Genomic DNA, 23,379 nt, shown 5'->3' on the forward strand with positions numbered 1-23,379 from the left:
TATATCCCAAAATAATACAAGGCTAGTTGTTCATAATCCTAAGTGCAAATGCGTCATTGCTAATACTTTAATATGCATAATGTTCTCTATTATTTGAAATATTTGCTTACCATTGGAAATTATTTTAGGTCTGGTGCATAATTCTTTTAGGCATGTTTTTTTTGAACAAGCTCTTAGGATTATGAACAACTAGCCTTGTATTATTTTGGGATATAATGCGTCATTGCTAATACTTTAATATGCATAATGTTCTCTATTATTTGAAATATTTGCTTACCATTGGAAATTATTTTAGGTCTGGTGCATAATTCTTTTAGGCATGTTTTTTTGAACAAGCTCTTAGGATTATGAACAACTAGCCTTGTATTATTTTGGGATATAATGCTAATGATTATTTATATATTTGCAGGTGCATGCTAATTTTTTCATGTATTTTTAATTGGATTTTTCTTGGTATTTTGTTTGTTTTTTAATTATTTTTTTGGTATTTTCTTTGCATTTTCTGATTTTATTTTTGTTTTTTACTGAATTTATATTTTCTGTTTTATTCTTCATTTTTCTAGTATTTTTTCTGGTATTTCCAGCATTTTTCCGTTTTTTTTTAATTTGGTTGTATATTTTTTGGTATTATTTTGGGTTTTATATATTTTTTGGTATTAAAAAATTAATTTAAATAGGTGGATTGTTTAATATAATTTAAGTCACCTCAGCACTGACACATCAGCCAAATCCTAAATTAGGGGGGTAAAATTCCGAGTTTTAAAATAGGAGGGGTAAAATTCCGAAAAACATTAAACTGGGGGGGGTAAAATTCCGAGTTTTAAAATAGGGGGGGTAAAATCCAGTTTTAGTCAAAATATGGGGGTAAAACTGCATTTAAGCCTAAATTTTTTCGTTTAATACGGTTTAATAAATACATTATATTTTTAAAAAGCTCATTAATTTATATAGGGCGGCTTAAAGTTTAAAGAAAATTCCATTAGGCCTACCAAACCGACACATACAAGTGCAATTACATATACTCAATTGTATCAATAAATTTTTGGCTTAAATGCAGTTTTACCCCCCCCCCCCCCCCCCCCCCCTATTTTGACTGAAACTGGATTTTACCCCCCCCCCCCCCCCCCCCCCCCCCCATTTTAAAACTCGAAAATTTACCCCCTTAGTTTAGTGTTTTTCGGAATTTTGCCCCCCTTATTTTAAAACTCAGAATTTTACCCCCCAGTTCAGGATTTGGTTGATGTGTCAGTGCCCAGGTGGCTTAAATTATATTAAACAAATATCAACCTATTAAAATTAATTTTTTAATACCATAAAATATATTAAACCCAAAAAAAAAATACCAGAAAAATAAAGCAGAATTAAAAAAAATAGAAAAATGCTAGAAAAACCAGAAAAAATACTAGAAAAATGAAGGAAAAAACAGAAAATATAAATTCAGTAAAAAACAAAAATAAAATCAGAAAATGCAAAGAAAACAGCCAAAAAAATAATAGAAAAACAAACAAAATACCAGGAAAAATCCAATTAAAAATACATGACAAAATTAGCATGCACCTATAAATATATAGATACCCTTTTTTTTTATGGAACAAATATATAGATAATCATTAGCATTATATCCCAAAATAATACAAGGCTAGTTGTTCATAATCCTAAGTGCAAATGCGTCATTGCTAATACTTTAATATGCATAATGTTCTCTATTATTTGAAATATTTGCTTACCATTGGAAATTATTTTAGGTCTGGTGCATAATTCTTTTAGGCATGTTTTTTTGAACAAGCTCTTAGGATTATGAACAACTAGCCTTGTATTATTTTGGGATATAATGCTAATGATTATTTATATATTTGCAGGTGCATGCTAATTTTTTCATGTATTTTTAATTGGATTTTTCTTGGTATTTTGTTTGTTTTTTAATTATTTTTTTGGTATTTTCTTTGCATTTTCTGATTTTATTTTTGTTTTTTACTGAATTTATATTTTCTGTTTTATTCTTCATTTTTCTAGTATTTTTTCTGGTATTTCCAGCATTTTTCCGTTTTTTTTTAATTTGGTTGTATATTTTTTGGTATTATTTTGGGTTTTATATATTTTTTGGTATTAAAAAATTAATTTAAATAGGTGGATTGTTTAATATAATTTAAGTCACCTCAGCACTGACACATCAGCCAAATCCTAAATTAGGGGGGTAAAATTCCGAGTTTTAAAATAGGAGGGGTAAAATTCCGAAAAACATTAAACTGGGGGGGGTAAAATTCCGAGTTTTAAAATAGGGGGGGTAAAATCCAGTTTTAGTCAAAATATGGGGGTAAAACTGCATTTAAGCCTAAATTTTTTCGTTTCCTTCGAATGTCCAATATCATAATTTATTTATTTATTCGGTTCTATTTATAAGAAAAATTTGACTTTTTAGATTCATTGAGTAATTGATGTATCTTATCTAGAATATAGACCAAATACATCATTTATGTATTGAATCAAAAAAATCAAATGTTTCTTACAAATATGACCGGAGGGAGTTATTTGCAATTGTTTTTTTTGGCATTTGGAATTTCCAATGAGTTACAAAACTCTTGGTATTACTATATATCTTATTCCAATTTCAATTCCAATTCCAACTCCAACGAGTATGCATACTTTTTGGTATTACCTTTTAGTCTCTTACTATTATCATTTCATCTAGTACTAAATTACAAAGTAAAGAACCATATTAGCAACAAAACAACAACAAAAGCTATAGGTCAAATGTATGCTTATTGGCCTGTACAAAATGGATGTAAAGGCTCTAGAATTTTTTATAGAATATTCAAGCAAAATATGCTAATAAAGTGAAGAAAATAAATATAGATGCACAAGCTCTGCAAAATTTTATTAGTCTATTAACATTTTAAAAAATATACGCTTGTTGACCTATTTTATAAGTAGGTCAAATGTTCTATTTAAAATCTTTAGCACAAACTATGTTTTTAAACAGACTAATAGGACATACCATACTTTTAAAATAAAGCCTTGGACATGCTAATATACTTAGGCTTTAGTTTTATAAACTAGGTATGACTTAAAGCTCGGCCCGTCCCGGCCTATTCCCACCTCTAACTATTCCCTCCAGAATTTTGGGATTTCTAAGGGGTAGGAATGGCAACAAAAAAAAAATGTATGCTGGTATTTCTGGATAAAATCCGCCACGGGCGGGACGAGTAGCTTAACGGATATTCACGGTTATAATAAACGAGTATTTGAATATCCATTACTTTATGGATACATACACAAATTTGATGATATTCGTGCCCACTTGTACCCAAATCCGTTAATAAATTAGATAAATTACATTTATACCTTTTTTCTTACGTTGATTTTATGCTTTTATTTCACAAATTAGAACGTCAAAGTGAAGTTGTTAAAGCTTGAAATGCATATGTCTTTTTATATTTATTTTTCTTGGCCGGTTGAAAATTTATATGGACTTCAAGAATTTGTAGGATTATGTAAGGATTATAAAATTTGTATGAATTGTGGAATTTAAATGGATTATGTATGAATTATGAAATTTGCATGAATGTTTAAAGGTTGAAGTTTTAAGGTAATTAAAAAATATTTTTCCAAAATACCTCAATACCTTACCCGTATTGCGGGTATCTGCGTGGGTACGGAGGGACATGAGTACCATATTTATTCCGTCAAAATAAAATAAAAAATGAGTACCATATTTATCTAACGGGATAGGACATACTTCATAGGAGAGGTATCGATGGATAGATACCCATTGTCATCTCTACGATAAGGGGCTTGTGAGCATTATAAGTACTAGAATATGCTTAATTGTATAATTGATGGTGATGTATTAGAAGATGCTTCTTTTGTTGAACTGGATATGTGGGGATCGAATGCAATTGAATACGTAATGGCTCATTAAGGGCTGGACTTAATGTTTTATCGTTTGCACTATGTTGCCTAGTTCTTGAGTTTCAACCCTAACTGTAAAAGTACAGCATCATGTAGCACCTTTTCATCTTGTAAATCGTTAGTAATTGAGATGGAATAGAGGGTTAGAATAAACCGTGATTAAATAGTAGTAACTTGAAGTTGATTTCATGTGATGATTGAAATAAGATATTTTGGTTATTCAATGAAGTATAACATTGTCTTTGGTCTTTGGATAGTATCGTGATTATGATAACTTTGTACTTGTGTATATAAATTGCATAAGTACACTTTAAGTATCCTTTGGTATCAGAAATCAAGGGCTAAATTTAAATGACTCTCTTATGGGGACCGCAACACAAAATATTTCTATGCCACAATAATGGTTGTCCGTAGAAGACGAAATACTTATGATATGTTGCAAAATGAAGATGGTGTGTGGATTAGTGACCAAAATAAGTTTGAAAAAATCGTAACAAGGCTGGATAGTTGGGGGTTGGGCCATTTTGTCTTGAAGGCTGGTTTTTCACAGTTGACAGAGGAAGAAATGGATATTCTAAAGTTGGATATGTTGAATCATGAGCTTCATCTGGTGATTAAACAAACATATGGGAGCTTCTGAGGCCCCTAGAAAGGATGGCTTTCAAGCAATTTTCTACCAAAGTCAATGGAAGCATGTTGATGAGTCTTTTTGTAAGTTAGTATTCGATAACTTTAGGGACCTGAGTTGAATTAAATTAACTACTTTGATCCCAATAGTCGATCCGATTTGCTCCATTAAAATTTTAGACCAATTAGTCTCTGCAATGTATCATATAAAACTACAACCAAAGTTCTCGCAAACAAGCTTAGGATGTTATGAATACTTTGGTTAGCCCTTGTCAAAGTAGTTTCATTCCTAGAAGATAAAGCAGAGATAATATTATTGTGGCCCAATAAATTTTACTTTCTATGAGAAATCAAAGAACAGGGAAAGGATGGATGGTGATTAAAATTGACTTGGAGAAAGCCTACGATAGGCTTAAACGGAGCTTTATCAATGAGACTCTTACCAATATTGAATTACCTCAACAATTCATTGATATTACCCTTCAATTTATATCTAATTCCCCTAGTATGAGAATTCTTTGGAATGGAGAGGCTTTGGAAGAATTTCATCCATCAATTGGTATTAGAAGGGAAAATCCATTTTCTCTATATCTTTTGTCTTGTATATTGAGAGACTTTTCCACTTAATTAATGTGGCAGTGGGGAATAAGTATTGGAAACTGATCAAGTTAGCAAGAGGAGCTCCTAAGTTTGCACATTTGGCGTTTAGAGATGATTTGCTCCTATTTGCTGAAGCAGATATTGAACAAACCACTATACTAACCTTATTATAGATTTGTTTTCCAGGAGTTCGGGTCAAAAAGTGAGTACTGAAATGAATCAGATATGGAGCAAACCACTATCCTAGTTTTTGAACGCATCATCATCCATGCGACCCTCTGTTCTCACATATAAGCATCCCATTAACATCTCACTTCAGAAAACGAATCAAGCAATGAAGGAACCAATTGAGTTTTAGTTTTCAATTAGGGACAGTGGACACATTGGACTAAAATAGTTGTTTGCCCTTTAAAAAATACTTGTTGGGATCTATCAAACATAAACAATTAGTATGTAATATATGAAACTTTGAAGTAATGGATAACTAAACACGGTTTATCTTCATGATGAAATGAGATTCCAACTCATTTTTGGTACAACTTAACGAACACGCCTTTTTCTTTTGACAGAACTTAAGGAACAAAAGGAAATGGATTTCATTGTAACTTGTAAGCACTGCTTTCGTGAATTCCCTCTTCGGCATAGTTTGGAGTTGGTAAAGTTTTCTTAGTCGTAGGCAACATTTACATTTCCATGTTTCACCATGTTGTTTTTTGTAAACTGTGTTACCATCGTTAATTCTAATTAGAAACCCACATTTCAACAAGGAATAACATAGGTTGTCAAAAAAAAAAAACAAGGAATAACATAGAATATGTAAAAAAAACATAGAATATGTCAATAAAAACAGATAATCCTAATTTATAATTGAAGAATTGGGTTTCAAGGAATATTTTTTTCTAAAAAAACAACAGAAATTAATATAATCGGGCACAAAAGCTTAATTATACTAATCAACTAATATCTTTAGAAGACAAAAGAAAGATTGTATACATAATTTTCCTAAAAAAATAACTAGGGAAAATTAATATATCCAAGGCAAAAGCATAATTCTATTAATCAACAATCTTTAGAAGACAAGAAATGTTGTATTCCCAGAACATCAGGCTTTAATGCAACAGTTGAAGTAGCTCATGAAGCTCCTCCTTCTCTGCAAAAAGAGAGAAATTCAATTAAGAAAACAATATTCCAAGCACCACAAATATCCAATATTTTGTAGACCAAAGAGAATGAATGTTTCAAAAACAAACATTAAATAGAATAAGTTATACAATACTTAAATATGCAACAGTTCTTAATTCCAATGAAGATTTTAAAATATTATAATCCCACCAATCACCATGTTTCATGGCTCTCTCTTACGAATGAATTGAAGTGATTGCCCCAATTATCCGATGCATGTGCAGCAACTAAAATTGTATGTTGTTGTCTTGGTAAAGCTATATGATAATATTAACATCCTTCAACATAACCACCGCCTTTGCTAAAAAAATGTGCAAGTGATGGTCCTACAACAATTCTATATGATACATAATATAAATATAATCCGGAGTATATGCTTTTTCTTTCATTGGATTTTTTTCAGGAATTCTCTTTTGATAAAAATAAACATAGTTTCAACTACCAGCTTTGGCCAACGAAGCATATGACAGGTACCTTTTTTTTTTTGTTGCCAAAAGCATATGACAACTACTGAACTAGTCATTAACCAGCAAGCCCCGACCTTAGTTTGGTGGCACTGTTTTTTTTTAATCCTAATGCTACCAGAACCATATCTTTCCATGAGGTGTCCTGATGGGGTTGTATTTGTCTCTCTGTTTCCATCTCCTTTTTTTCAAAAGTACTTTCCACCACATTATTCTTCTGATCACTTTCTCATCAAACCATGTTCAACATTATTATACAAGTATATTTATATGGTAGTGGAGCGGTCTATACTTGTTAAAAAACTAGTAGTGGATATCTGTGTTTTACTTGATCACAATTTAGACAAAACTTCTCAATTAGACCGTAAATAAAAGAAGTTGGTGACAAACTCATTGGTTTTATGAATGCAAAAATCAAATGAAAAAATGCACAAATCACATTGCAAGAACCACACATATCAGCCATATTAGTCATGCTCAAGAACTAATGTCTATCCCTTGGGGAAACATTTTGACATTCACAATTCTTAAGGATTTTTGCATTTTCAAGGACTCGTGCCATTAGACAAAACAATTTTAGATTACCATACAATCAAAGAATCTAAAGAAAAAATTGTTATACTGTTAGTGATTTCCTATCATCCAATGATAGAGTATGAGGAATTTTCCCCTGTGAACTCGGGCCACTATTCAACTACTATAGTAAGTAACCATGTTGACAACCCATTATTGAGCTATACAGATAAATTAAGAATAACAAAGTTGAGCAGAATCTTACCACTGCAGAATTGGTTTTGTGGTAGTGAGGATGCTGGGGTTCGCTGTGATCGGCCTTTACGTTCTTCTGAGTAGGAGCCGCAAACTCCTCCTCATTGCCAAGACTTGCTCTTGAAGCATTGGTCTTGTTCTGTTTTCGCATTTCCCTAATTTTCGAAAAATCCATGGAATAGTCCGGCAATGGGCCCTTCTGATCCCATTCGCCAAACTGTGGGACCGATAGCCAAGGGGCGTTTTTCTGCATTGAAAAGATTAATAAGTTAGAATACTGATCATCATAATAGGTGTAGTATTTCACATTACAAAATGAAAACAAATTGTTACTTGCAATAATTGCATTCTTCATAATAAATTCTGATGAATCTAATGAATAAATAAAAAAGTAAATAACATGTTTTACACTTTTAAGAGTTTGATTACACAATACTTTTAACATATTTGTTTCCTTAACCAGGCAACCGGACACTTGTTAACATTTTTCTAATAGTTATTGAAAAAATTGACTCCTAGACCAGAAGAACCGTTACAAGGAGAGGCGAATTTTTTTTTTATATTTTTTTATTTTAACAAAAGACTCAAATTCAAGTTACAACAAATAAAATTAGGCAATTGATTAATTGCAGAATAATCACTTCATAGGTTTCAAAAGTTTGAACACAAAATTAAATTGAAGAGAGCGAGATTAGATTGATAAATTAGGTTGAAAATGAAATACAAGAAGACTCTGTTTTCTCTGCTGAATTACTACATAAGTTTATAGGAATCGAAGCTTGCAATTCAGACGGAGATGAATTGTAACCTAACACAGAAACATGAATTATTACAAGCAAAAAGTAAAATCATGAAATTTTGTAGCAACCAAGAAACGAAAGCGTATAGATAAGAGTGAGCGAGAACGAGGAAGTTTACCTCTTTATTTTGCTCCATAAGTGATTTCAGATTTTTCAGAGAGTTGAGAGGTATGTATGTGATTTTCTTATGAAGAGGAGGTACTGGTTTATACAATTATACTAGTAATATACCCGTGCATCCGCACGGGTACAGGTTCGTCGTGGGCGAATTTGTGTAGTTTATACTTGACAATAAATATTTGTAAACAGTTGAAATGTATACAAATTAAACAAATTATTATTATTATTTCTTTTTTCAAAAAAATATATTATTATTTCTGTAATGTAGTATATAATTACTTTATGTTTTTTTTATCAATAAGAACATGTCTAATGTATAGTGACGATTTGACCAGTGTACAAAAATTATTTTAAAATTAATTATTAAAATTTATATCAATGACAACATGACCCGTGAATTACAAATACTTTAAGTTTTTTGTCAATGAGAACATCTCTCGTGTATAGTGACGACTCGTCCCGTATATAATTATTATTTTAAAATTTTTATTTTTTGAGTATAAAATAAACATTGAAAAAAAAATGTGACAAAATATAGACTTACCTTACACCTGCCATTGTAATTGTTAGACTTACCTTACACTTGCCATTTTTAAGATTATGAGTCAAAGCTACCAACAATAATTAATTAGACTTACCTTACAAAAAATAATTCAGAATTTTTGGACGTGATGTTGAATCAATTATTTTGTTATTTTGAATAAAAAAAAAAATACAATTCTTTTGTTATAAAAAAAAAAAAAAAAAACTTACCTTACACCTGCCATAATTAATTTCACAGATACTCATTTGATAATTTCTTTCTCTCTCCTCAACAAAATAATTTTGAGAAGCTCTCCTCCCCAACCAAAAGTTAGCCGCCGTAACAACATTGTTCATGTTCACAGCTTCCTTAGTCCATTCTGGCCGACTATGCACAAGTAACCCTCACAATCTTCATCTATTTTTTCTCATCTATCATTCTATTAAATTTATTTCCAGATCAAAAAATTTGTAAACATCTCAATCACCACTTTCCCGGCTAGATCTCAACCAACATAGACAATGTTTTGAAAAACCATCACCATTAAAAGAGTCTCCGTCATGTCCTCTACAGAACCAAACAAAGAAAATCATGAATCGAAATACCTTCGCCGGCGACCACCGCGACGGAATCTGAAGCCACCAGTGTTATGGTCTACAAATGGGTTGATGTATTAATCAAGGTCAAATTCTTTACATCTTATGTTACTTTTCACCTCTCTTACTTTCCCTTCTTCCATATCATTCACTTCATTTTTCTTCATCATTCTGCCTATTTCTTTTATTTCTGATCAGAAGTTTAATTTTATGCAGAGAAGGCAATTTCGAATTTCGGTTTAATATTAACAGCTGAGCATTTATTCTGGGTTTTCTGGTAAAAGAAAGTTATGATATTTCATTTATTTGTTATGGACTTTTTATTTGAACTTTATAAATAAATGCTTAAGCAGTCTGCGATTTAAGCAGTCTGCGATTTACCGTAGATCTTTTTATTTGTTATGGACTTTTTCTTACGTTCAAGGTAAGTAAAGAGATACACATGTAATCATATTTAAGCAGCACTTGCTGATCAAAAGCTTTTCATCTATGTTGAAATAATTAATATTACAACAGCTAAAGATACACATAAAACCTTGGCATCAACGATAACCATCTCCAAGTGCTCCCTCCCATCCTTAACAACAACCCATTTGTCTTTCACCCTCACAGTCAGCTTCCAGAAATCCTTCTTTGGGTTAATATCACCGATAAATTGAACTGGTCTTGCCATTGGGATTGCTCTGAGAACAAATAAGAAAAAAAAGTGTTATAAAAATCTTGTAGGATAGATAATACATAAGAAGCCAATAAAAATTATGTAGCAAAGTGTAAGGACTTAAAAGAAGGTTTTACATTATCTAAGTAAATTGTAAATGCAGATCTAGAAACAAAATTAGGATGGCCTAAAGAGCTCAATGGATGAGAGAAGTGGTTAGAAAAGGTAACTTAAATCCTTTTAGCTATTGTACGAAGGGTATGGGCAATGCAATGGTATGTGTAAATGCAAAAGCAATAAGTTATATGGTGTACAATGTGGGTATGGTACTATTTTAAGAGGGATAGTGTCAGAGAGAATGTTGGTAGTATTTGACCAATTAAAGTAAGATAAAAATTGTTATGGCATAAAAGATTTATAATGTTATAGGGGTTAATAATAATATTTAAATATTAGTGATGGTGATAACAATAATTTTGCCCATGTAGATGAGTGTGAATATACTAATATTAATATTTTAGTTATAGTGATGTCCATAACACTGTTATTGCGCATGCTGAACCTGTTTCCCATGAAGAATTGTTTATTGTTGGCACATAGCACAATTGTTAAGCATCTTTTTGTGCCATTATTTTAGTCTGTTAAGCAAACAATTAGTTAACACTACTCTCAGACGTGGAGACTCCACACCCACATATTTATTTATTTATTATTATTTTTTATGCCTTCAACTCACACCACATCTACAAACATTTCATTTTATTTTTCTCTCTCTTTTTCTTCACTTACCAGAGAAAGCTCTCTCTTCCCTTAAACAAACTCTAGCCGCCGCTCCTTCTCCTTCTATTTTCGGTGGCCGCGCGTCCACCAACATATGACTTTGGATGTCCATTACAACACTACCAATCTAATGATATCATCATTTACTTTCTTCTTCTGATTATTTTTTCGAAATCCTCATGGTTGACACCGTAGATCTGATACTTTGGTCTCATTCATTTTCTTTAGCAGCAGATCTGATACTTCATCATGTAAGCCCTCTTTTTGATCTTTTTCATCCCACCAAATCGCAGACTTCTTTCAAACATGCAACAACAACAACAACTTCAAATCAGAGTTTACATCTCTTGCTATCATACATGCAGCAAAACCAACAACAACAATCAAAAGATGAAGTTAGATGTGATTTTGTTGTATTTTCAACAGATGTAAGCATATTTTTTGTTGATTAGTGAAACTGTTTTTTCTTTTATAGATATCAATGGTAGCCTTTTAGTAATCCTTCTATGTGAACTTTGATTAGTAAAAGTTCCTTTTTTTGCATAATCATATAAAAAGAAACTATTTTGTTAATTAAAATTTATAACTTTTATTGTTAGCAACATAAACTTCGAACAGGTTATTGTTTGCATAATCATAATTTATTTTAGCAACATAAGGTTCGAACAGGTTATTGATAAAAAAATTGTTAGTAAATAAAAAATGTTAGTGAATAAAAACTTTTAGTAAATAAAAAAATGTTAGTAAATTAAAAAATGTTAGTAAATAAAAAATGTTAGTGGTACCTTGATGAGCTAATTTGTGAATGTTAGTAAATAAAAAATGTTAGTGAATAAAAACTTTTAGTAAATAAAAAAATGTTAGTAAATAAAAAATGTTAGTGGTACCTTGATGCCATAATTTGTGAATGATCTTTGTTGATCATTGGAAATTGATTTTTCCTGCAAAGAAATTGGTAACATAGTTTTTTTGCTGTTGTGGTATTCTCATTTTTACTTCTCAATGGTAATTGTTTTCTTTTTCTTTGCTGTTAGTAACAGAGAAAGAAACATTATTTGATTCTGTTGTATTTGCAATTATCAAGTATATATTATTTGTAAGTAGACATAGTAGAATAGAAGAACATAAATATATTTTGTATACCTTGAAGACAATTTGTTATTTTGATAATGTTACTGAATTTGCTCGCTATTTGTAAGCTGCTCACTATTTCCAGCATTTGCTCACCATTGAGAAAGAGACAGAGAAAATGAGAAGGAGAGATGAGAGGAATGAAGTGTTTTTTTGTAGAAAGAATGTAAGAGAGGGAATATAAAGTGAATGAATAAAATTTGAAATTTGAAATTTGAAATTTTGATAAAAGTGGGAAAGTTGAGTTTAGTTGCAAAATATCAAGTCTACCCTTGTGTTGATGACGTGGCAGAAGCTAAGAAGAAGGGATTAGGGCATAAGTGGGTTTTCCACATTATCTTGCAGCAAATTACCAGATTTACCCCAAAATTTGATACTTTGGCATTAAAAAGGGACAAGGGCATGGAAGGGTTTTCCACAACATATGATTTTCTTATATTAAGGGGGATAGGCACGACTGTTTCAGCGTGTATGAATCAATAAATGAATTATTATTATTTTTGCTAAGTAACCTTTTTGAGTTTTGTAGAAGGGGAAATTATCCCTTTATTTTATACAAATTCAATAGATTTTTTCCAAAATAAGTTCTTTTTCACGCGCAAAGGCTGCTATTACTTACTCATGTTTCCCTACTTGGTAGTTGGTACTGGTACCTGACAGTTGTAATTATTTATTTTAAGATTTAATAATTTATAAATGCAATGTAAAATATATTATCCATAAATTCAATAAATCACTACACATTCCTTAAAAAAAAAAAATCACTACACATAAATAATACTTTTGTCTCGTGAGCTTAGCTCAATTGGTTGGACAATGCATTATTATATGCAGGGGTCGGGACTTATTCATCTTATAAGGTGAATTATAGCCACTAGGCTACCTGACAAAAAAAAATAATACTTTTTTTTTGAGAAGACATGAATAATACTTTTTTTTGAGAAGACATAAATAATACTATTATGAACTTTGAAACTAACCTTTTGTCAAAAAAAAAACCTATAAAATGGTATTATGGTGTGATTTAATTGGATATATATGTAAAAAAGTTTTACAGTTAATACATATATGAATTAATCTCTTTATTTTATAATTTTAAAAAATATGTCTTGGATTAAGTGTCGTATCTGAATCGTGTGCAATTCTTAAAGAAAATAATTAGTTAAATATATATTTCAATGGTAAAATTAATATAATTTATTAAAATATTTTTATTAATTATAATTAACAGGGTTGTTATGCGAAATGAAATTTAATAAATAAGAGTATTTAAATGAAAAAATTAATAAATATTATATTGAATATTTTAAAAGGATGATTATTTTGAGACAAAGAAAAAATGCAAAAATGACATTTTTTTAGTAAATAAAAGTGACATTTATTATGAGACAAATGGAGAAAAAATGTAAAAGTAACATTTAATATCTATTTTTTTACAAAATAAATAATCATTTTTTTAGGGGTAAATAAATAAAGTATTTTTTTAGAGGAATATTTATTTTTTGTTAATATTATTTTACAGGTATTATTATCGCTTTTATTTAATGAGTCCTTATTTCCGTGTTGTGGTGCCCGCCTGACTTTTGCCTTTCGTTTTCTAGCTGTCTTCCCAGCACAAGACATTCCCTTATTTGCCCCTCACAGTGCCAGCTAACTATTACTAGTACTACCTTCTTTTCTTTGCCTCGTCGTTTCTTTCGTTCTTATCTTTGAGATGCAAGAATAATCGCTCAAATTTTGTTAAATTATTGCATTTTGTAGGATGAATGAATACGGTGAATGACGATCATAAATTTTATAAATTGAGTTGATTGGCATATTTGTTCAAAATTACTAAATTAATGATAAAGCCGTGACTCGACAATGACAGATATTCCTATTAAAAAGGCTAATTCTTCCTTTCCTAAAAAAAATAAATAAATAAGTAAATTCCTAAATCGAAGGCTAACTGTCCTTACAAAACAAGGTCCCGTGTAAGGAAAGCTTATTTATGGAGAATCTTACTGTATACAGTATTTAACAATCAGATGTATCAGTACATTTAGATTTCAAATTAGGTAAATATTTAGATGCCTTTTCTTTTAAAGAAAATCTATTATTGAAAAATTATAATAAACTAAATATTATTTGTTAAAAGTCCCTTCAAAAAAAAAATTATTTGTTAAAAGTGTCAGCAATTTTTTTACTATTCATGAATCATAGTAGTGAATATTGAATATTTTTTTTAAAGAAGAATATTGAATATTTTTTATAACTTAAAAATTAGTATAATGTTGGTAAACAATGAAATAATGTTTTTTATATCAAATCGTCTTTTCAAAAATATAATAAAAAAACAAGAAATATTTCTTTAATTCTTAAAAATTATCGTCAAATAATTGGTTTAAGAAACAAATGTTCAAAAACCATTCAATTTGCAAACATATCGTAGAAGCTCCCTTATTTATGATTTATTTTTTCTTTAATTTCTTTGATGGTATTCACTTACAAGATTTTATGAATCATTCCTTGCAACAAATAAAAAATTCAGCCAGCTACAACCTTAACAACCAGGATCCCATTAGGGTCACCTTAAACTTCTGATATATATTACTTTGTATATATTTACCTCTTCTAAGGAGATGTACTATATATATGTTTACCTCTTCCGATATACTCCCTCCGTTTTAAAATGAGTGTCGTTTTAAGTGTTTACACACATATTAAGAAACTAGCAACTAAACCGTGCTAAGCACGGGCCCGTGCTAAGCACGGGCTAATTCGAAGCGGAGGGTGTGCATCAAAGCACATTGCAATGTTATATGAATTTAAATAAAGCCGACATTAATGATAAAAAGGGAAAATTATTTTGACTTTCCTTGAGATTTTCTTAAAATAACACAGATTTCCCTTCTAATTTTCCAAACACATCAATCTCCCTTCATTTTATCCATTTCAATAACTTTGTAAATATACAATTTAATCAATCATTTTGGTTTGTTTGTATCAGCTTTCTCTTTTCACAAATAAGTTAAATGAAGTGTTTTTCTCGCAATGGAGAAACAATAACAACATTTGTTTTTACCACCAAATAGAATCTAACATCGACAATTACAGAAGAGATCAAAAAAGAATATAGAAATGATAATTTTTTTGGTGGATGGACATTGTGGTTGATCAATGAAAAGGAAATAATCTTCGATATATCAGTTTTATTACATTAGAGTTTAAAAATTAAACCACCTTGACCCATGAACAATAAGTTGGGAAAACTTACCTACGTGAAAAATGAAAAGAAAAATATGGTCGAAAATTAAATGAGTTTCATACTTGTATGAAGAAGTTAATTGCTCAAAATAAATGGAATTAACAAAGTTTAAACCGTGTTATATTATAAGAGAAGTGCTTGTCAATTTGATAAAAAATGAAGATTAGTATTTATTTAAAAAAATAGAGCGGGTGTTTGTGTTATTTAAGATTGCAAATATTTCATTATTGATAAAGATGTCGTTATGAGTCCCGTGTATAAATTGTCCAACTGTATTATTTACTGTGCTGACGGTCGATCCATTAATTGTTTTTCACAGAGGTTCACTTTTCATATTTTTTTGTAACCTGGTTTCGCGCCCGTATATGGGTTTGCTTGGTTGCACCCGTGATTAATGAATTTTTGTTAGGATAGATTTGGGTCGATTCACTTGGTCTGTTTTGGATTTTACCTGAGTCAGGTCTAATGCCCTCAGACTCTTTATTTATTTCTTTTTATTTAATATAATTTTTCTTTTGACTAAGGAAAAAAACAACAAAGGAAAATTAATTTTAGAAAAGAAGCAATCCTGAAAATGTCAAATTTTTTGAAAAATAGATATATGCCTTGTAATAAATATTTTGTAACTTTCTTAAAGTTATGTTATTTTTCTTAAAGAATGAAGTTTTGTTATTTTGTGATTATCAATCAGATGTAATTGAATGTTTTTTTTATTTTCTTAATGAAAATATTTTTTCAATGTTTTGTTAGTATCGAAGATAACTATCTCAACCATATTTTGTTATTTTATTGATAAGTGAAATTTATTTATTAATTTTTTTATTAAAATTAATATTTATGAATATTTTTTTATACTAAATATGTAAACAATTGTCATTTTTTAATTGGATTACCTACAAAAGAAAAACTCATAGGAAGGTAGTTATATTGCATCCTAAAAACTAAAAAAATCATAGGAAGTTAGTTATGTTGCATCAAATAGACTCAACATCAGATAAAAACACATGAACGTCATAAAATGAATTGGTACAATCACAAAACTTATTTTTAATAAATGTAAATCGAATATATGGTTCGCTTTTAATAAAATACAAATATATTTTGATATTGAATAAAAAATATATATATTTTGATATTCAATCATTTAGAGATTATTTTTGAAAAAGCATAATCCGTTTTGTGTTTTTTTATCGTAATAACAGTCACTTGTTTAAAAAAATATATATATGGATACAGCTATATAAAATGGATTTTGTGTTACAAAATTATCTTCTTGTTTAAAGTTTTTTTTTTAAAGTTATAGCAAACCCCGTAGGGCTTATTTGTTATGAATTAAAATAAAAAAAATATTGACATTCAATAATTTAGTGATTTTTTTTAATTTTTATACAAATATCATAATCTATTTTGTGTTTGTTTATGGTAATAAAATCATTTTTAAAAAATAATATACTGCAGTTTGTTGAAAAATCACATCAATCTTTTGAAATTTATGTTCTCTCTCACCTAGGTTCTTTTGTTACAAAAGACACAAAAAGATAAATATAAGTTGAGTTGTCAAAATATTAAGATGTGACAAAATTGTATTTTTACTGATCATTAACTTTCATAATTAGATAAAGACAATAGATTGCATTTGTTTTTTTTAACTCTTTAGATATTTAAAAGTTGAATTATAAGAAAATTTGTTTTGATTGGGATTACGATTAAGTTTGTTTGTAGATTAAGTTAGTGTGTTTTATTGAGTGAATTTGTTTTAATTTGTTTTTAAAAGAGAAAAATAGGGGGAAGTTGAAACAAAAGACACAAAGTGTCAAAAGATTAAAAAGAGATAATATTGTATTTTTGGTAGACATTAAGTTTCATGATTAGAGAATAGAGAATAGAATATTGTAATTTTTTTTAACTCTTTAGATATTTAAAAGTTGAATTATAGGAAAATTTGTTTTGATTGAGATTAAGATTAAGTTTGTTTTTTTCTTTAAAAAAGAGTTAGTTAGTGTGTTTTATCGAGTGAGTTTGTTTTAAATTTAATTAATTTGTTTTTAAAAGAGAAAAAATAGGGGGAAGTTGAAGCTAAAGACATAAAAGGATATAATTTTGATGACGTGTCAAAAAATTAAGAAGGGGTAAAATTGTATTTTTGGTAGACATTAAATTTTATAATTAGAGAATAGATGCAATGATTAAAAGAAAGAGAATGATTATTTTACCAAATTATCCTTATTATCTATTGGTTAGTTTTAAAGTAATATTTTGGAAGTAGTGTGCAGAGTATTAATTTGATGGTACAATTGAAATGAAAAAGTTATTATTGCATTGGAAACTGAAAGTGACATTCATTTTGAAACAAATTTTTTTGGCTAAAGCGACACTCATTTTGAAACGGATAGAGTATATTTTTAAACAAAAGTACAAAGAGAGGGGGGACATTGACAAAAACCCTAAAAAAACATAAAAAGAAAGATCAACTCTTCAGCCGAAAACCCTTTGAAGTATTTATCCCAAGCCGGGTAGAATGCTTCCATTTGCTACTTTCAGCCAATTGCTTTTGTTGTTTCATCTTTCTCCTCGGGACCACTAATTGAAAATGTTGGTTAGGATTTTCATCATTTTCAATTGGAACAATCTCACCCATGTTATCCCAAGATTCACGTAGAAAGTCAATATCTTATTGGATTAGAGTAGGAATGGGTGGAACAATACGAGCTAGTTGTTTTGCTAAATCTCTCTCCTTTATGTTTGGTAGGGGTGAAATAGGGGAGAGAGAAGTTGAAGAGAGAGAGTTTGAAGAGAAATGTTGAATTTCTCTTGTTTGGTTTGAATAGAAATAGGGGAGAGAGAGATATAGAGCATGGGACCCACACACTTTATTCTTCTCCCCAAAGATGCGAAGAAAGAGCTGAGAAAGACTGCATTTTTTCTTATTTCCACATTTGCCCTTGGTTATGTGCAACAATTGTTACCTGCTTAGTACCTTTGCTTGAAACAGTTTTGTAATAATAAAAATAAGGGTAATCGCATCGATTTTACAGCTCTAGATTTTAACATTGGCCAATTCATCCTTAAAAAAGAAAACGTTGGCTTTTAACATTGGCCAATTCATCCTTAAAAAAGAAAACGTTGGCCAATTCTATTGTAGAAATATACCTAGTATTTTTTTTTTATCGATAAATATATTGCCGATGCTAAAAATACTAATCATAAACTAATTCAATTGAGTCGTTAAATTAAATTATTAATCAATTAAATAGATAATAAATTATATAAACCAGTTTGTTAAAGTTGAAATAAACTATCTTAATAATTTAGTTAAATTATATTAAACAAGTAAATTAACTTATTTAATCATAAATTTTTCAAAGATATTTTTGTCTTTTTAGAACATAATAACATCTCTTTCTCTTCTATTTCTCTCTTCTTTCTCTTATACCAAACAATACATCAAATCTACTATATTTTTCATCATTTTCTCTCTTCTCTTACTCTCTCTCACATCTCTCTCTTCACAACTTCTTCTCACAACCAAACATAGTTAATATGAGGATAGAATTTCAAAGGTCTTGCTCACGGGATTAAAAAAAAAGAAATCACTCAAATGTGTATTTATTTAAAAAGTTAAATATTTTAATTTCCAAAGCTTAAATGCACATATTTTCATAAATTAAATTTTTTTTGGTAGTGTTATAATGGAACTTAATTTCGACTCTCCCTTTTTTATTTTAATTAATTAATTTAAAATAGGAGAACAATACTACAGTTAAGAAAAAAAAATAAATCAATTGTCCTCGTGAGCTTAGCTCAATTTGTTTGGACAATGCATAAAATATGCAAGGTCCGGGTTCAAATCCCGGCAAAAAAAAAAAAAAAAAAATCAATTACTATTTTGAGACGGATTCTTGAGCACAAAGGCAGGAAAAACCCGCCGCACCTTGTTTTCGTTCGTCAGGCTTCACTGGTCTACCCATTTCTTAAAACCCGGTTTTCTCTAAATTAGACCAACTTCATTTCACGCTGAAAGTGGAAAAATGGAAAAAGACTCGTTTAGATCTGAAGAATAAATGAAAGAGAGACGAAAATTCTTTCGACTTGAAGTTGGGTGTTTGCAACATCATCATTAATCAACCTTGTGAGTTTAATTAACCTGCTTTTAATTACTCTTCCATTATTCATAATATGTATTTTTTTCATTTCATTAGTTTCATGATGTATTTTTCTACAATAATGCAAGTAGCCATGCTGTATGCACGTGTTTCTTTCATTCCATTTATCAGTTTCCATTATGGAGTGGGAAATGATGAGAGGGTTGATTTTATTTAATTTTTCTACATTAAGGAATAACTAGATGATTAGTTATTATTTACCAAAGCATACTCTAAGTGGACTCAAGTGGTTGATGAGCTCCCACGGGGAGAATCGTTTGAAAGAATCCGAGTTCGATTTCTACTTAAATCAATTTTTGTTCATATTCTACTTACCTTCAGCCGAACTCCAGATTACTAGAGTCAATTCCCCCAAAGAACTTGAGGGTTAAACGCCAAAAACACATACTCTAAACATTCATGTGTAATGTAGTTGTGATGTTTATGCAAACTAATTTGGAGTACAAATTCGGTGTATCAATTGGATTTCTTATATTGGGACTTGACAGTTTGGTTGTTTTAGGTTATGCAGGAAATTCAAGTTTTATTACTCCAAAAATGTCTTTAATTGCGGATGATCGTGATTTGATCAGCAGTTTACCTGACACTGTCCTATGCCATATTCTCTCTTTCATCCCAACTGCACAGGCTGTTGTTACTAGTGTCCTTTCAAAGAGGTGGACTCATCTCTGGCGCTCAGTTCCTAGTCTCAACATCACTGACATTGAGTTGGATGGCCTAGAAGACTATTATCGCTTTAACGAGTTTGTGTACTCTGTTTTGCTTGCACATAATAATTCAATCAAGAGTTCTATCTTCAACATTTGGTATGATAATCTTCATATTGGTCGTCTTGGCTTTCCCAATGTCATCAAATGGATCAATGCTCTTGTAGAACGTGGACTTGAGTGCCTTGAAATCTCCGTAGGCATGGTTCAAGATGATCTCTAGTTGCCTATTAGCATTCTTAGTTGCAGGACTCTTGTTTTTCTTGAATTTTTTGGGTTCACTGTGAACGTTTCTTCCCCCATTAGACTCCTCTCCCTCAAAATCCTTCATTTCCAAGAAGCTGTATTTCTAAATGTTCGAGATTTACTGTTGCTTTTGGCTGGATGTCCAATTCTTGAAGACTTAGAGGCATCTAGTTTACGATTCCACTCTGAGTACTCTCCATCCTATCAAGAGTGTGAAAGCTTGAACTTAAGCAAGTTAACCAAAGCAGAAATGCCTTTCACTTTTTGTCATTTTCCGTTGAAAGCACTTTGTAATGTGAAGGAACTGTACATAGAAATAAATAAGGTTTGAATTTTATTGTTTTGTATGAATACACTGATGCGGATAGAATATAATAGAAGAACATGGTTGATTTCTATTTTTGTTTTAGCTTTGTTCTTTTTGTTGTTGAGATTTTTGACGTTATATCTGGTAATATATCTTATTATGTTGTTTTCTTGTTTAGGTGTATCGACGTTTTGATGAGATTCCTACATTTTATAATTTGACAAAGTTGAAACTTCACTCTATCAACTATAATTCGCATTTGTTAGTACAAGTGCTCAATCGTTGCCCTAACCTTCAAAATGTTGAGCTTAGTCAGGTTTGTAAGTTTAGGGATTTATTTTTTCTTAACATGCCTTTTTGATTTGATTTTATCTATATTAATAGGGCACCGCTGTCGGTGATGGGATAAGAGACATTGACCAGGAAAATTGGGTAGACCCTGCATCTGTTCCGCAGTGCATTTCATTACACCTTAAAACTTGCACACTTTGGTACTTCAGAGGCCAACAAGGTGAGGTTCAGTTAGCAACATACATTCTTAATAATGCAAGAGTTTTGCAAACTATGAAAATTTGTTGCCGTGATAGCCTCAAAAAAGAAAGAGAAGTCTCCTTATGCTCAAAGGCCTCTCCTACATGTGAACTTATTTTTCATGTGTTCAAGTGACATTAGAAGGAGTCCCTCTCTGATTAACTTCAACAATTCAACTACTAGATTTGTTGGTTTGAATTGTGAACCTTGATGATCACAAACTCTATCTTGTTGCATAGGTTAAGGAAATATTATACTTAAATTTGTAGACCTGTTTTTATAAATTGTTTATGACTTCAATTAAATCCTTGTTTGTCCATTTTTCATTAGTTGTTGTATGCTAAATTCATATTCTATGTATGGTCAGTGCAGAAGAGTGAATATTGGACATTAATGTTTCTCATGTGCTAATTTATGATTTAATGCATGACCTCTTTGACACAAAAGCATGGACAAAGATTATATTAGTAGTTGATTTCTCAAAGTAATAGGTGTAAATTAGTATTAGGAGGTAAATTAGTAGTTTATATCTCAAGGGGAATGATCGTGTACTGCCTAATAACTACCGAAAGTAACAAGATAAAATTTCAGAAAATTTCAGAACACGAGAGAATTACCGGTTGAAGCAGTAAGCACAATTAAAGAGGTTACGGTGACTTCTGCTCTGTGATGGTTTCATGAGATGGTTTATAGTTTCAAATTACAAGAGGATAACATTTCTTTTGCTAACACTTGAGATTTTTTATATTGCATGTTTGCACTGGCATGTTTCGTCTTCATGCAGTCAAGCAAACAATTTCGTGAAAAATAAAAGCCGTAAATGTCAAGCTCACTTGAACTTGGCCAAATATCAATTGTTAGCCTTTAGCAAGTATCTTATTCTAACTGTTACTGTTTAACATGCAATTATATAAAACTGCTACTATTGTCATTGGAGGAAAACTTGCAGTACTCTAACATGTCATGTCCATTAGGAGGTTATTTGTTGTGTATTGATATTCAAGCTGTGATTTACCTCAAAGTATTTGAAGCATGATTGTGTTAGTTCAACATAGAGTGGAAATTACCACATTTGATCTTTGCTTTATGCATTATTGCCAACTGAAGAAGTAGTTAACAATGACATAAACATACATGATTTTAAAAGCTAACAATGCTGTAACTTTTTTAGAATTAAGTTAAATTAAATAGTTCACCAATTATTCATTTCAGTCCATTTTCAGGCCTTTTTCCTCTTTGGGAAAACTTTGGCTCTTTGCTTCAAACAGCTTAAATTTTCGTCAGTTGTTGATAAGTTTTTCTGTCAAGTTAGTAAGTTGATGATGAAATGAAATCTTCCTTCTCCATTGCTCTATTTTTATAGCCGCTATATTATTACTTTGCTTGTTGCCATTATTATATTAGAAATGCTTGATGTTGGTAGAAAATCAGGACAATCTTTCTGATGTTGATGTTGATGTTGTAGAAACAAAGGATGTGTTGTGAGTTGTGACAATGGTCAAAAGATTGGTTATAATGATATAGCAAACAACTTGTTGAAATATGACTCGTGTATAAAAGACATTAAAAAGGCAAAGGGCAGTAATTTTGTAACACTGAATAGTAGTTGTAGTACTATATATATTTGTTTGTAACACTGAAACTTTAATTCTCATCACATTAATACAAACGGAACTACAACTGCTATATAGTCGCAGAGGTAGACATCATTGGCCGAACTACGTTAACAAATATCATGTGTTCATTGTCTTTGCTTTCGTTTCCTATTCTTCTTCTACTAGTTGTTGTTCTAACACAACTTGATAATAGATTTGTCTATTATATCATAGTTAGAGTAGCGACAAATATGTATAACATCAAGAATGAGAAATTCAGGTTTCTGATTATCATACTCAACAGGTTTGTTTGACATTGAATTACTTTAGGATTCAGTTTCTTGATTATAAACAAAGTTGAGTAAGTTAACCTGTCGTTTGATTCCCTAAGTTTGCATTCTTGTGCTACACAACAACCAGGTTTT

The 23,379-nt window shown here is 30.3% G+C and overlaps 2 protein-coding genes and 2 long non-coding RNA genes across 6 annotated transcripts; 2 read left to right on the plus strand and 2 right to left on the minus strand.

Moving 5' to 3' along the window:
- Positions 1-5,971: 5,971 nt before the first annotated feature.
- LOC146941599 (sorbin/SH3 domain protein) lies at positions 5,972-8,539 on the minus strand. Its single transcript, XM_085755422.1, has 3 exons — positions 8,469-8,539; positions 7,561-7,797; positions 5,972-6,286 (listed from the first exon to the last, which is right to left on the minus strand). The coding sequence occupies exons 1-3, from the start codon at positions 8,484-8,486 to the stop codon at positions 6,239-6,241; spliced, it is 303 nt and encodes a 100-aa protein (XP_085611548.1). The 5' UTR covers positions 8,487-8,539; the 3' UTR covers positions 5,972-6,238.
- Positions 8,540-8,573: 34 nt separating this feature from the next.
- Positions 8,574-11,526, plus strand: LOC146941600 (uncharacterized). The gene is made up of 2 exons (XR_015032446.1): positions 8,574-9,675; positions 9,806-11,526. It is a non-coding gene; the product is annotated as an uncharacterized LOC146941600 (long non-coding RNA).
- Positions 10,041-12,608, minus strand: LOC146941601 (uncharacterized). Of its 2 annotated transcripts, none has more exons than XR_015032445.1 (2): positions 11,037-12,608; positions 10,041-10,272 (listed from the first exon to the last, which is right to left on the minus strand). It is a non-coding gene; the product is annotated as an uncharacterized LOC146941601 (long non-coding RNA). The 2 variants fall into 2 exon arrangements; XR_015032444.1 differs by having other exon boundaries at positions 10,385-12,602.
- Positions 12,609-19,318: 6,710 nt separating this feature from the next.
- On the plus strand, positions 19,319-21,805 carry LOC146941602 (putative F-box/FBD/LRR-repeat protein At3g49030). Of its 2 annotated transcripts, none has more exons than XM_085755434.1 (4): positions 19,319-19,534; positions 20,071-20,846; positions 21,007-21,144; positions 21,213-21,805. In XM_085755434.1, the coding sequence occupies exons 2-4, from the start codon at positions 20,772-20,774 to the stop codon at positions 21,492-21,494; spliced, it is 495 nt and encodes a 164-aa protein (XP_085611560.1). In that variant the 5' UTR covers positions 19,319-19,534; positions 20,071-20,771; the 3' UTR covers positions 21,495-21,805. The 2 variants fall into 2 exon arrangements, with proteins under 2 accessions (XP_085611560.1, XP_085611561.1); XM_085755435.1 differs by having other exon boundaries at positions 20,080-20,846.
- Positions 21,806-23,379: the final 1,574 nt, after the last annotated feature.

The sequence above is a fragment of the Medicago sativa genome, chromosome 3 (assembly GCF_051527215.1).
Source record: "Medicago sativa cultivar Bolivia chromosome 3, Bolivia_mono, whole genome shotgun sequence".
Taxonomy (NCBI): Eukaryota; Viridiplantae; Streptophyta; class Magnoliopsida; order Fabales; family Fabaceae; genus Medicago; species Medicago sativa.